Source organism: Pelophylax lessonae, assembly GCF_965119305.1.
Source record: "Pelophylax lessonae genome assembly, chromosome: 3".
Lineage (NCBI taxonomy): Eukaryota > Metazoa > Chordata > Amphibia > Anura > Ranidae > Pelophylax > Pelophylax lessonae.
Genome location: NC_138770.1, coordinates 641,113,607 through 641,127,736, shown reverse-complemented (window position 1 = coordinate 641,127,736; position 14,130 = coordinate 641,113,607). Strand labels below are relative to the sequence as shown.

Sequence of the window (14,130 nt, the reverse complement as noted above, 5' to 3'; positions counted from 1 at the left end):
ATTGGCGCCATTACCAGAACATCTGGTATTTGGATGGGGTGGAGAGTCGTAGAGGTGACACCGCAATTTCTACTTCTGAGTTAATGCAAGACATTCTCTCATTGGATGTGGTGGAGAGTCGTGGAGGTGACACCACAATCTCCACTTGGTCCAATTAGAGAACACCTTGGTGGCATATGGCAAGTTAAACTCACAACCTCCAAGGCTCTGTGCTTAAACCATCTCCTCTCATGGCGCCTGATGCCTCTAATTATCTTGTAGCCAGAACTTTAAAGCAAATGTCTGGAGGAGACCACTCTGTCTCTGATGAGTCCTGGCATACAATGACAGGGAGGGACTTGGTTTTAAAAAAAGAACAGAAGCAGGGGCGTAACTACAGGGGTTGCAATTGCAACCGAGCCCCATGCTCCAGGGGACCTGTGCCGCACCCCTGTACATCTGGATAGGAGGGGCAGTGTATTCAGTTCACTTGTGTTCTGCTGTCTCTGGGCCCCTGTGTGCTCCCCTGGTCCCCCCCCCCAACTGTGCTGCCCCCCCCCCCCCACTGTGCTCCCTCCCCTCTACTGCCGGCTGCTGCAGGGGATGTGTCACAATAGAGAACCAGGAAGGGGTTGGTAAATATGTAATTTACCAGCTCCTTCCTTTTCTGGATGGACAGAGTCATAGTCAGTGACATTGTAAAAAAAATAAAATAAAATGATAAAAAATAATACAATTAAAACGCCAAAGAATAAAAACTACTGATACCAGTGGGGGAACTTCCAGGATCACAAAGGTCACACTTGTGACCGGGCCCAGGCAATCCACCACCGTGGGGAGTCCCCAAGATGGCAGGAAGGGGGCCCACTGCAGAACTTGTGAAAGGGTCCCACTGCAGCACAGTAATAAAGGGCCCTGCAATGGGAGTAAAGGGCCCCAGGATCAGTGGGAAGAGCCCCAGGCTTGAAGGGAAGGGCTCCGGCCAAGGGTCCGGGGGGCCCTTCATGGTTTCCTGCACCGGGGCCCTGAAGGCTCTAGTTACGCCTCTGAACAGAAGCATTGGCGGAAGCAAGGCAAGTAACAGAATGGAAGACATGGACCCCAATGGCCAGCTCATCCCTCTTTGTCCTGACCGGGCCACCCTAAGCCCCATGCCAAACAGCAACCACTTGGGTGAAACCCCAAAACAAACTGCCAATGTGTGCAGTGAGTGCATAGTAGGACCCCTCTCCCTTGGAGTCTGGGTGCACCACATGAACTGCACACATTAGAGATACATCAATGATTCCTATGTTTTAATGGATCTAACCAGGGTCAGGATATGTTTTGTTTTTTAAACCATTAAGTGCTATGTTGAGTTCATTTAATCACTTCACTTACATTATATTACTCTAACCAAAGGTTGTGGTTTGACCACAAGCATGGATGGCCTTTCCTATCATTAGGGGAAAAAAAACCCACAATACATAAATATATGGTATCTCCCCAGTTTAGTATAATCATATGGACAGAGGCTCCATTGTGGTATGTGGCTTCCCATATGCAAATGACTGTACCAAGGACTTTGCATTTATTGATATTTAGTCCCAGGTTTTAAAGCTTACTCCAACCTAATCTTTTAGTTTCGATTAGAGTGGGTTCTATATGTCTGTCTGTGACCCCAATTGGGGGTAAAAATTCCCTCCCTTCCTGTCCCTATGACGCCTATATAAGAAATGGGAGGTGCGAGTGCCACTGGGACAAGAAGGCACGGACCGCAACAAAAACACTCTCTCAAGCTAATTTAAAGCTCGACACACACTAGTAGCATTTCATTCAACGTTGTCAGAACATTGGGTTGTTTCTCTAATCATTAGTGGGATCAAATCAACACTTATTTTCGACCGCAGTGATGAGAAACTTGGAAAGAGAAGTATGAAAACTTTTCCTCAAATGTACTAATCTCTACAAGTGTATGTGGTTTTCGTCTGGTAAAGGCCATTCAGTTCAAAATCTAATGTTAAAATTCAATGAAATCTTGAACTACTTTCGAACGAACTTGAGATGTACTAAATATTTTAATACTAAATGTAGTAAGAATTTTTGTACAAATTTCCATTTATAATTCTACTAGTGTATACCCAACGTATTACAACCTTTAACTAATAAAAATATATGATTTACTTTTTTACTTTATCCCAATTGGAGAGATTCCCATCACTTTCTGCCCTGCGTCGTATTGAGCTACGGCAAGGGTACTTTAGTTGTGGATTGGATAGCTAATTCTAAACACATGGTAACGAATGTTACTACAATACATGGGTGTAAAGCCAGCCCAATGATTAAGGCTAGGTTTACAGTTGGGTGCCTACTTTTTTATGCAGTTTTCATGGTTTTTTTAGGCATTTTGGAGTTTATAGGGTCAAAAGAAGCACCTGCACCTTTTTTCCAATCCAGAAAAAAAACGAATTTCAAAAAAGGTTATAAATGGATTTGCATTTTAATGAGTGAAATAAGTATTTGACCCCTTCGCAAAACATGACTTAGTACTTAGTGGCAAAACTCTTGTTGGCAATCACAGAGGTCAGACGTTTCTTGTAGTTGGCCACCAGGTTTGCACACATCTCAGGAGGGATTTTGTCCCTCTCCTGTTTGCAGATCCTCTCCAAGACATTAAGGTTCCGAGGCTGATGTTTGGTAACTCAACCCTTCAGCTCCCTCCACATATTTTCTATGGAATTAAAGTCTGGAAACTGGCTAGGCCACTCCAGAACCTTAATGTGCTTCTTCTTGAGCGAATGCTTTGTTGCCTTGGCTGTGTATTTTGGGTCATTGTCATGCTGGAATACCCATCCACAACCCATTTTCAATGCCCTGGATGAGGGAAGGAGGTTCTCATACAGGATTTGATGGTACATCGTCCCTTTGATGCGGCAAAACAGTTTTTTTTCCCCTTAGCAGAAAAATGCACCCTAAGCATAATGTTTCCACTTCCATGTTTGACGGTGGGGATTATGTTCTCAAGGTCATAGGCAGCATTCCTCCTCCTCCAAACATGGCGAGATGGGTTGAAACCAAAGAGTTGGATTTTGGTCTCATCTGACCACAACACTGACCTAGTTCTCTGAATCATTCAGATGTTCATTAGCAAACTTTAGATGGGCCTGTACATGTGCTTTCTTGAGCAGGGGGACCTTGCGGGCGTTGCAGGATTTCAGTCCTTCACAGCGTAGTGGATTACCAATTGTTTTCTTGGTGAATATAGTCCCAGCTGCCTTGGGTTTATTGACAAGATTTCTCATGTAGTTCTGGGCTGATTCCCCACCGTTCTCAAGATCATTGTAACTGAGATCCTGCATGAAGCCCCAGACCGAGGGAGAGTGAAAGTTATTTTGCGTTTCTTCCATTTGCGAATGATCGCACCAACTGTTGTCACCCTCTCACCAATCTGCTTGGCGATGGTCTTGTAGCCCATTTCAGCCTTGTGTAGGTCTAAAATCTTGTCCCCGATATCCTTTGGACAGCTCTTTGATCTTGGTCATGGTGGAAAAATGGAAATCGGATTGACTGCTTCCGTGGACAGGTCTCTTTTATACAGGTAACGAGCTGAGATTAGAAGCACTCCCTTTAGGCGAGTGCTCCTAATCTCAGCTTGTTACCTGTAAAGAAGACACCTGGGAGCCAGAAATCTTGCTAATTGATAGGGGATCAAATACTTATTTCACTCATTAAATGCAAATCAATTAAAAACTTTTTTTTTTTTTGCGTTTTTCTGGATATATTTTTTTATTGTTATTCTGTCTCTCACTGTTAAAATAAACCTACCATTAAAATTAAAGACTGATCGTTTCGTTGTCAGTGGCAAAACGTACAAAATAAGCAGGGGGTCAAATACTTTTTTCCCTCACTGTATGTACTGTTACCCCAGTTTATAGCACCTGTTAGGGCAGTGGTTCTCAACTCCGGGCCTCGGAACCCCCTAACAGGCCAGGTTTGCAAGAGAACTGAAATACATCGCAGGTGATATATTTTGCTGCTCAGTGATTGCAGTATTCTTGTCTGCATCTACCCAAGGTGACACTTAAAATCTGGCCTGTTAGTGGGTCCTGAGGACCCGAGTTGAGAACCACTGTGTTAGGGCATTAATCTACAAATGGTGGGAAGACCATTCAGGAGAGAAAACTTTTTTTTAGGTTTGATGCGGGAGAAAATTCTGCAGCTGTGATCAATACAAGCATCCAATTGAAACACAACTGGGGCCTGTGTTGTCTTGTATTATTCATTAAACAGGAATGAACAAGGCCTCATCAAAAACGATTGGGTCTGCTCCAAGATCTCAGCCTGTATATGGTCCACAGGGAATGAAGTTGGAGAACCTTTCATAAAATAGCTATAAACAAGTGAACTAATTGCTTACCTTCCCCTGAGGAGCCAGAGAGATCTATTACTACATATACTTTTCCTTCCGGTTCCAGGTCAATCTGTAAATGACACACACATAGAGAAAAGCATTCATTATTGGTTAAAAAATCAGAATAATATTCATTATTGGTTCAAAAATCAGAAAAATATTCATTATTGGTTCAAAAATCAGAAAAATATTCATTATTGGTTCAAACATCATTAACAACCAGTAAAAGTACCATCACAGATGAGAAATGCCATGTGTGCGCTACACTACAGTGCCTGTTGGCTTTCACAGTCAATCACATTTACTACATGTGCAAGGAAATACCCCCAGTAAGGGTTCGTTTACATTTGCGGTGATCCAACACAGATCACTTTTCAGAGAGTGGTACAGCCGTCCCGTGACTGACAGGCATTTAAGAAATGATACGGAGAATGCCAAACAAGGTTTTTGAATGGGGATACGATACCCACAACTGCAAGTCTAGTATTGGGATCATAGTTGCAGCATAAACCCATTCGCTTGGATGGGTCATTTTCACTAGAGGGGGGCACAATTTTTGCCATGGCCCTAGGCCATTATTTTTAAATGGGCGGTAAAACTGGCCCCCTTCCCAACTGCAAGTGTAAATAATATAATATCATCATAATATACATAAAAAAATAAAAAATAAATTTTTTTTGGCGACGCACATCCTGATTTCTTCTACGTTAGCACTCTTCTCCATTATTCCTGGACACATTAAATCCACAAAAAAAAAAAAAAAAAAAACTATTTTCTGGCGTATAAGACTACTTTTGAACCTCAAAAAAATCCTCCAAAAATAGGGAGTCGTCTTATACGCTGAGTATAATATCTCCATGGTACCCTAACTATAAGTATTACCGGTAGATGTAATCTTTCAAGACGCTGGCTGTGTGGGAATCCTGTACCGGTATACCGTATGAACCGTAGAATTGAATGCACAGCCTGCTCGGATTGGCGGAGTAACATCAGCCCGCCTCTCTGACTCTGCCAATCCGAGCAGGTTTTGCATTAAATAATCGAATACATCGCTCTCCGTGATTGGCTCAGCGCAGTACACTGTATGTAACCGAAGCTACGGTACATATGGTATACCGGTACAGGATTCCCGCACAGCCAGCGTCTTGAGATTACATCTACCATTAATACTTATACTTAGGGTACCTTGGAGATATTATGAGAGATTACATGTATTACAGTACTTGGGGTACCTTGGAGATCTATGAGAAATCTGATGTTTTTCAATGGCGTTGCCTTGCTTCGGAAGGGAGGTAGTCTTATACGGCGAGTATAGCCCAAAACCTATGTTTTAACTTGAAAATTAGGGGGGTCGTCTTATACGCCGGAAAATACGGTATGTCCTTAGACATTTTCTAGCAGCAGCCAGGATGGTCATACCCCGCTATTGGAAAACCACCACCACACACCTCCTTGTACAATTGGCGAACGAACTTGACTACATTGGAGGCCTAGAATGTCAGCACCGGTATATCTTGTCTTTATTGTATAACAGGTTAGCCAGACCTAAACTTCGTAGCTCTCCCCCATTTTGTGTCTGTTTGCCCCAGGTTGGCAATGTGCCCACAGTAGCATTTGCAGTGGAAGAGCAGAGTAGAAGAGGTAGCAGGTAAGAGAGAGTAGAACTGCCTAAAGAGGGATTACTTTGACGCAGTTGGCCAGCTTAATCATGTATTGCAATATATGTGAATAATATATCCAAGTTTTGTATTAAAAAGTTTGCTTGAAAGGGCATAGCAGTGTGCAGAGCGTTCATCCAGTCATTTTAGAATGCCTGATGTCGCAGGAAAACATAGTTACATAGTAGGTGAGGTTGAATAAAGACAATAGTCCATCCAGTTCAACCTGTGTAGGTGTGTGTGGCCGTAATCATCTCTCATACCCCTGAATGTTCTGATCCTTGAGATGTACGTCTAAGAGTCTTTTGAAAGTAGCCATACTTCCCGCAGAAACCACCTCCTGTGGTAGAGAATTCCACAATCTTGTAGCCCTAACAGCAAAGAACCCCCCACGTTGCCTGAGGTTAAAACGCTTCTCCTCTAATTGCATTGTATGCCCTCTTGTCCTCATGCAATCCCTTCGACTGAATAGCTTTTTTCTATGCTGAGATCACCATTGAGATATTTATAAATTGCTATCATGTCCTCTCTCAGGCGTCTCTTCTCCAGGGAGAATAAATCAAGCGATTGCAGACGCTCTTCATAATTAAGGTCCTCCAATCCCCTAATTAGTTTAGTTGCCCTTCTCTGGACTCTCTCCAGCTCCAACACATCCCTCCTGAGGACTGGCGACCAGAACTGGACAGAATACTCCAGATGTGGTCGGACCAGAGTTTTATAAAGTGGAAGGATTATAGTTTTATCTCTGGAATACATCCCTTTCCTTATGCATGCTAATATTCTGCCGGCTTTGGCAGATGCCGCTTGACATTGAAAACACTTCCCCGTGTTCATCGGTGACAGAACAGTGGTCTGCCTTGTTTACATAGGCAGACCGCCGTTCTGTCTTCATGGGGAGCGATCGCGGGTGCTCAGCGGACATTGCAGCCGCTGGACCCTCTGATTGGCTCCTCCTGTGGCCAAACCGCACGGATGCCCCTTACTGACTATTACATGAAGCGACATACGGGTACATAGTTTTGCCTGATAGAGCCGACCTGCTGCAGTATATGTGTGCGGCAGCTGGTCAGCAAGTGGTTAATGGATGCTGAACGTCATTGAACATGGAAGACTAAGGACATCTGAGGCTCCCCCTCTAGCCAATCAGCGCGTGCGTGCGCCCACATTGACTGCTACACGATGCTACGTACATGTACGTCATTTTGCGTAACAGAGCCGACCTGCCGCTGTAAAACTACGGTGACTGGTCAGCAAGTGGTTAAACCAGAATTTAGGGTCACCCTCCTCCAACATATGAGAAAGTTAAAAACTGACTTGGGAGGATCTCTAGAATTACTTTCCATGAAAATGTGCTCATCGGGTCGGATGGCCCTTTAAAAACAAATTCTGCAGCTCTGTACTTGATCTTGCGTTGGAAAAGTCATTAAACACACAATCGGAAACAATCTGAAGCACTTGTCATAACAGTGGAAATAGTGGAATCTGTGAGATGTGTGGCATCCCTGCAGTTTCCATGATGTATGGCAGTGTCTGTATTAATGGGGATTCCTGGCGTTTTGCAGGCATTCCTACGCCACGCGCTTCACAGATTCATTTTAGATACACAACAAATTTCTATCCAGTTCAGGTGTCTAAAGCCATACTTTGGTTTTTGTTTTTTTGAGAAAAAAAATAAATTTGGTGAAAAGTTAGCACCCCTGCAAGTTATTTTTTTTAATGGATAAAGTGGAGAGGGATTAGAATACCTGCCGTACCTTTACTTTACCGCTGTCTGTGCCCCCGTTAGGGAGATTTCACCTTCTCTACATGTCCTAGTGATCATTTTCACTAAAAGTGAACATAAATCTTAGTCAAAGAAATGGCGCTCTAGGTGAGTGAGCGACTCTCACACGTGGTGAACAAGAACCCCGGGTGCTGCACGGCTCGTCTGAGATTCAGAGACATGCAAAAATCCGGAATATTGCTGCACTACTTGGTAACTTTATTGAAGTATTAAAATCACATCACAGGTATGACCGGAACATAAAAGCAGACATCCCAAGTCTCCTGCGACTTGCGGGAGTCTCCCGCCTTTGGCCGGCGGCTCACGGACACCTGCAAGTGCCGTGCGATCTCCCGGCAGCAGCGGGAGACTTAGACTGTCTGCAGTCAATGACAGAGCCGCTGCTTCCTGTATAGTTCTGGCTCGGTCACAGGCGGAGTGATATGAAATGCACCCCTCCTCCGCCTGTGACTGGAGCCATACAGGAAGCAGCGGCTCTGCTCTCCACTGCAGCCGCTGCTTCCTCCAGCATTACCCGCCAGCAGTGCCAGCAGTAACCACCAGCAGTATCCACCAGCATTACCCCCCAACAGTACCCACCAGCACTACCAGCCAACAGTACTTACCAGCAGTAACCCCACCTGCAGTACCCGCCAGCAGTAACCACACCAGTAGTACCCACCAGCAGTAACCCCACCAGTAGTACCCGTCAGCAGTAACCACACCAGTAGCATCCGCCAGCAGTAACCACACCAGCACTATCAGCAGTACCCGCCAGAAAAAACCGCAAGCAGTAACCACGCCAGCAGTAACCACGCCAGCAGTAACCACACAAGCACTACCTGTCAGCAGTACCCGCCAGCAGTAACCGCCAGCACTACCCACAAGCATTAACCACCAGCAGTAACTGCCAGCTTAACCCGCCAGCAGTAACCACCAGCAGTAACCACCAGCGGTCTGCAAAATAAGTAGAAAAGGTATGTGCATTAGTGTGTGTAAATTGTTGCAATATGTTTTTTAAACACTAGTTGTGTTTTGTCATAATATGTCATGTTCCTTGATCATACATGTATGAATAAGGACATTACATTTTCTGGCTGCCTAAGTCATATGTGCTAGGGGTGCAACTATCCCCCCATACAGAACTGTAAATATCCCAGCATGTGCAGTGTTTCTGACTTCTCCCACCATGACCACTTCAAATCACTGAAGTGGTCATGGCGGTTAGAGTGTTCCTTTAATATCTCTCAGAAGAAGGAAACCTCTGTATACTGATTCCATTTCATTTCATCATCCTTTAGTTGTGTCAAATTAGTGCGGGGGTGGGGGGGTGCGCGACGGTGCAAGAGGGGCGCAGCAGTGCAGGGGGGGGGGGGCAACGGCGGTGTGGAGTGCCACCTCCATTAAATAAGTTGGGTCGGGATGTCTGTAAATGGTACCTTTTATGTTCAGGTCATACCTGTGATGTGATTTTTATACTTCAATAAAGTTACCAAGGAGTGCAGCAATATTGCAGATTTTTGCAGGTCTCTGAACATAAATCTTACGTTTTGGGTTGTCACCAGAAAAGAGGGGAAATCTTCAAATGGGAATATTAGTTCTGGGGACTACAATGAATTCCCTCCTTTTGGAAGAATTTTATTTTAACTTCCTGTTGTGTCTATGGGACAGGAAGTGAAGAGAAATCTCCCCAGTTGCCAAAAAAAAAAGAAACACTCAGTGGGGTTATACCCTTCCTTTATGCTGGCCATACACATATAGATTTTTGGACGAGAATGTTCGTAAAAAAACTCTTTGCGCATTGGATGAATGGATAAATTAAGTTGAAAATAGTTTTTTGCTCGCACACTGGTGCGATGCGGGAAACCCTGCCATTCAGTGCCAGTTCACGCATTGCATGAGAATCACACAGTATGAGATCTGCGATTAGCTGGGGGTATCAATTTAAAGTTAATGACACCCCCAGGTGGGGTCGCAGATTGCAGTGTGAACTGGGAAATGGTGCAGGAATCGGATCGCATAGGCGCAATCTGATTCCAGTGCGAACCAAAAAAAAAAGGCGCCTGCATCATTTTGGTGCGAATGCGATGGGATATCAGCCGTACAGTTTGTATGTCTGAAATTGCATCGCACAGACATCTGCACAGCAATTTGGTGCGAATCACATGCGAGGTCTGGCATCACACTAGTGTGAACCGGCACTTAACATTCATATTTAAAATTAATGTAATTTCTGAGCGATAACCAGATACACTGCTCGAAAATTCCTTGATCAAGAAAAGTTTTCCTTCCTGCCCCTTCGAATTTTCCCGTCACTGCAGTCCTCGATTTGACCCCACTAACGATTGGAAAATCAAACTAATTTTCTTTTTTTTATCAAAACTAAAATTTCCAAATGAAAATCTATACATGAATGGCCAGCAGAACTCTAGCAAAGTTTTGCCTTCAGCTCTACTTAAACCACTTTCCCACCACCCATAACAGATATACTGCAGCAGGGCGGCTGCTCTGTGTCATCCGGGACTGGGGTGAGCACGCATGCCGCCGGTGACCCGCCCAGCTCCAGCAGCCGGTACCGCGGACTCTATGGACACCGGCACCTGCCGATTGTACAATACAAAGGCAGAACAGCAACCAGCCTAGGCAGTGGCGTAGCGTGGGGGGTGCAGGGGGGGCCGGCCGCACCGGGCGCAACATCTGGGGGGGGCGCATCCTCAGTGTCACTCTGTCTGTATGACTCTGACATACATAGTTCACAACCTGTCTGCGGCTGCCTCCATCTTTAGGCTGGGAGATGTCCAGCGCGGCCGCCCTATGGCTGAAAATGGCGGGTCGGGCGGGGCTGGACTGTGCATTGGTGTAGGGTGGAGTGGCGTTAAAAGCCAAGCCCCGCCTATGCCGCCTCTCTTCACTGCTCAGTCAGTTTAGCAGCGAGTGAGTCAGCAGCCTGGTGCTGTTACAGAGTGGGTTTTTTTTAATCACCTGATTAGAGCCAGAGGCTCTAATAGGCTTCAAAAAAGGGTGGACCCAGGGCGCAGAGCAGTGCACCCCAAGCCCACCCATTGTGTGACAATAGCGAATGAAAATTCGCTATTGTCACATGGATCCTCCTCCTGGTCAATCAGGAAGCGGGTCCGAGACCCGCTTCCTGATTGGCCGAAAGGCGAACGCATGCCATTGGCCGAGGAGGAGGCGGGAAGACTTGAGGAGACGCGGGGAACTGAGAAGAAGCCGCCACTGCAGGTAAGTCTCTCTGCATTGAAGGGGGCACGCTGGTCTGGCTGCATTGAAAGGGAGCACAATGATCTCTCTGCATTGAAGGGGGGCACGCTGGTCATTCTGCATTGAAAGGGGGCACGCTGATCTCTCTGCATTGAGAGGGGGCACACTGGTCATTCTGCATTGAAAGGGGGCACACTGGTATCTGCATTGAAAGGGGGCACGCTGGTCTCTCTGCATTGAAAGGGGGCACGCTGGTCTCTCTGCATTGAATGGGGGCTCGCTGGTCATTCTGCATTGAAAGGGGGCCCGCTGGTCTCTCTGCATTGAAAGGGGGCACGCTGGTCATTCTGCATTGAAAGGGGGCACGCTGGTCATTCTGCATTGAAAGGGGGCACGCTGGTCATTCTGCATTGAAAGGGGGCACGCTGGTCATTCTGCATTGAAAGGGGGCACGCTGGTCTCTCTGCATTGAGAGGGGGCACACTGTTCATTCTGCATTGAAAGGGGGCACACTGGTATCTCTGCATTGAAAGGGGGCACGCTGGTCTCTCTGCATTGAAAGGGAGCACGCTGGTCTCTCTGCATTGAATGGGGGCACGCTGGTCATTCTGCATTGAAAGGGGGCATGCTGGTCATTCTGCATTGAAAGGGGGCACGCTGGTCTCTCTGCATTGAAAGGGGGCACGCTGGTCATTCTGCATTACATAGTTACATAGTTAGTGAGGTCGAAAAAAGACAACAGTCCATCCAGTTCAACCTATGATGTGTGTGTGTGTGTGTTTGCTTTTAACCGTACATTGTATACCCCTGTATGTTGTGGTCTCTAAGGTGACCATCTAAAAGTTTTTTGAAACTATCGATGCTCCCTGCTGATACTACTGCTTGTGGAAGAGAATTCCACATCCTTACCGCTCTTACAGTGAAGAACCCCTTACGCATTTTAAGGTTAAACCGCCTTTCCTCTAGTTTTAGTGAGTGGCCACGCGTCTTATTGTATTCCCTTACTCTGAATAGTTTGTTCCTTATGGGTCGCCAGTACAGTATTTGTACATTGATATCATATCCCCCCTCAATCTTCTCTTCTCCAGAGAGAATAGGTTCAGTGTTTGTAGCCTTTCCTCATAGCTGATGTCCTCCACTCCCCTAATTATTTTTGTTGCCCTTCTATGGACTCTTTCCTATTCCAGCACATCCTTCCTGAGGACCGGTGCCTAGAACTGGACAGCATACTCCAGATGTGGCCGGACCAGAGTCTTGTAGAGTGGAAGAATAATCTCTTTATTTCTGGAGTGAATCCCCTTTTTTATACATCCCAGTATTCTGTTGGCTTTACTTGCAGCGGCTTGGCATTGCATGCCACTGCCAAGCCTGTTGTCTACCAGTACCCCCAAGTCTTGAAAGGGGGCACGCTGGTCATTCTGCATTGAAAGGGGGCATGCTGGTCATTCTGCACTGAAAGGGGGCACGCTGGTCTCTCTGCATTGAAAGGGTGCACGCTGGTCTCTCTGCATTGAATGGGGGCACGCTGGTCATTCTGCATTGAAAGGGGGCACGCAGGTCATTCTGCATTGAAGGGGGCACGCAGGTCATTCTGCATTGAAAGGGGGCACGCTGGTCTCTCTGCATTGAAAGGGGGCACGCTGGTCATTCAAACTTGTATTTAGATGCATTTTACTTTAATTACATCAGTATTTTCATAACAAACACTACATGTGCTTAGGGGGTAAGGGTTTCTTTAACTAATCTAGTGGAAGAGACTCGAGTGCTAAAATCCCGCGGGTTAGGGGGCGCAAATTACTTGCCTTGCCCCGGGTGCTGACAACCCACGCTACACCACTGAGCCTAGGTAAAATAGGCAGATTGCCGCTCTGTCAGTAGGGCAGGCATTGATCCTGTGTTTTGTCCGGAAAGCAGGGACATGGATAAATGCCTGCCTATATTAAAAGCACCTCCCCCACAGTACACAAGCACAGGGCTAGGCACATAGTTAACCCTTTGATTGCCTCTATACAACCCCTTCCCATCCGATGTCGTTAGTACAGTGACAGTGCATATTTTTTTAGCACTGATCACTATATTAGTGTCTCTGGCCCCAAAAAGTGTCAGTTGGTGTCCAATTTGTTCACCGCAATATTGAAGTCCCACTATAAGTCGCCGATCGCTGCCATTACTAGAAATAAGTAAATAAATAAAAATCACAGTTTGCAGGCGCTATAACTTTTGCGCAAACCAATCAATATACGCTTTTGGGGTTGTTTTTTTTTTTTTTTTCTAAAAATTTGTAGCAGCCCTTCAATAGAAACACACAGCTCCATAGCCTAGGATAGGTTGATCAGACTCAAGATTGCATGGTCTACTGTTAAATATATAAACTCAACATTTCATATTCCCGATATGTGTATGCTGTACCATGTAATTGTATGATAAAGTCTCCTCATCTCTTTGTATTGCTTCCTTTGTGTGTAATCTTTGGTGTTCTTGCCAGTCTCTCGGATTTCCTATTAAAAACTGACCACGCTAGGCATGAGAGCACAGCGTGGTCTGTTTTATAGCCCTTTCCCGCCCTGCTTAGCCATTGCAGGGGAAGATTAGTGAGCTGCTGTTGCTCCTCTCCTAGCGCTCTAAGCTCCTTAGGCAGCTGAAAACAGAGGAAATGTGATTACTTATAAAGAAAATATATAAATACTTTTTTCCTGTTTTTTTTTTTTTTATATATATCTATTGTTTGGCCTTTCATTCCCATTTTACACGGAATGGGTTTGTTTTACAAGGTGAGGGTTTACGTTATTATTATACAGGGTTTATATAGCGCCAACAGCTTGCGCAGCACTTTACAATATAAAAGGAGACATATTCTTTAGGTCTGAGCTCACACAGGTCCAACCGCAGTTTGCAGTCCGATGTCCTGTCTGTGCTTTCTGTTCACCAGTTCAGGCGCATTTTTCCCCCCCCACATTTTCACCTAAGCGGACCCAAAATTGCACAGGACCCTTTTCAAATTCATACCACAGCCGCCCCACACATGCCGGTCACACTCACGTGTTATACGAATTGGATATGGTCTAAAACACATACAATTTTTATAAATATATATATATATATATATATATATGAGAATA

The 14,130-nt window shown here is 45.4% G+C and overlaps 1 protein-coding gene across 2 annotated transcripts in view; it reads right to left on the bottom strand.

The window, feature by feature from the left end:
• Positions 1–14,130, bottom strand: part of PRKCE (protein kinase C epsilon) — a 670,827-nt gene that overhangs the window by 423,279 nt on the left and 233,418 nt on the right. For both annotated transcript variants that reach the window (XM_082249847.1, XM_082249848.1), the window contains exon 2: positions 4,376–4,439. In XM_082249847.1, coding sequence (XP_082105973.1) covers positions 4,376–4,439 — 64 coding nt within the window. The remainder of the gene's footprint in view (positions 1–4,375; positions 4,440–14,130) is intronic.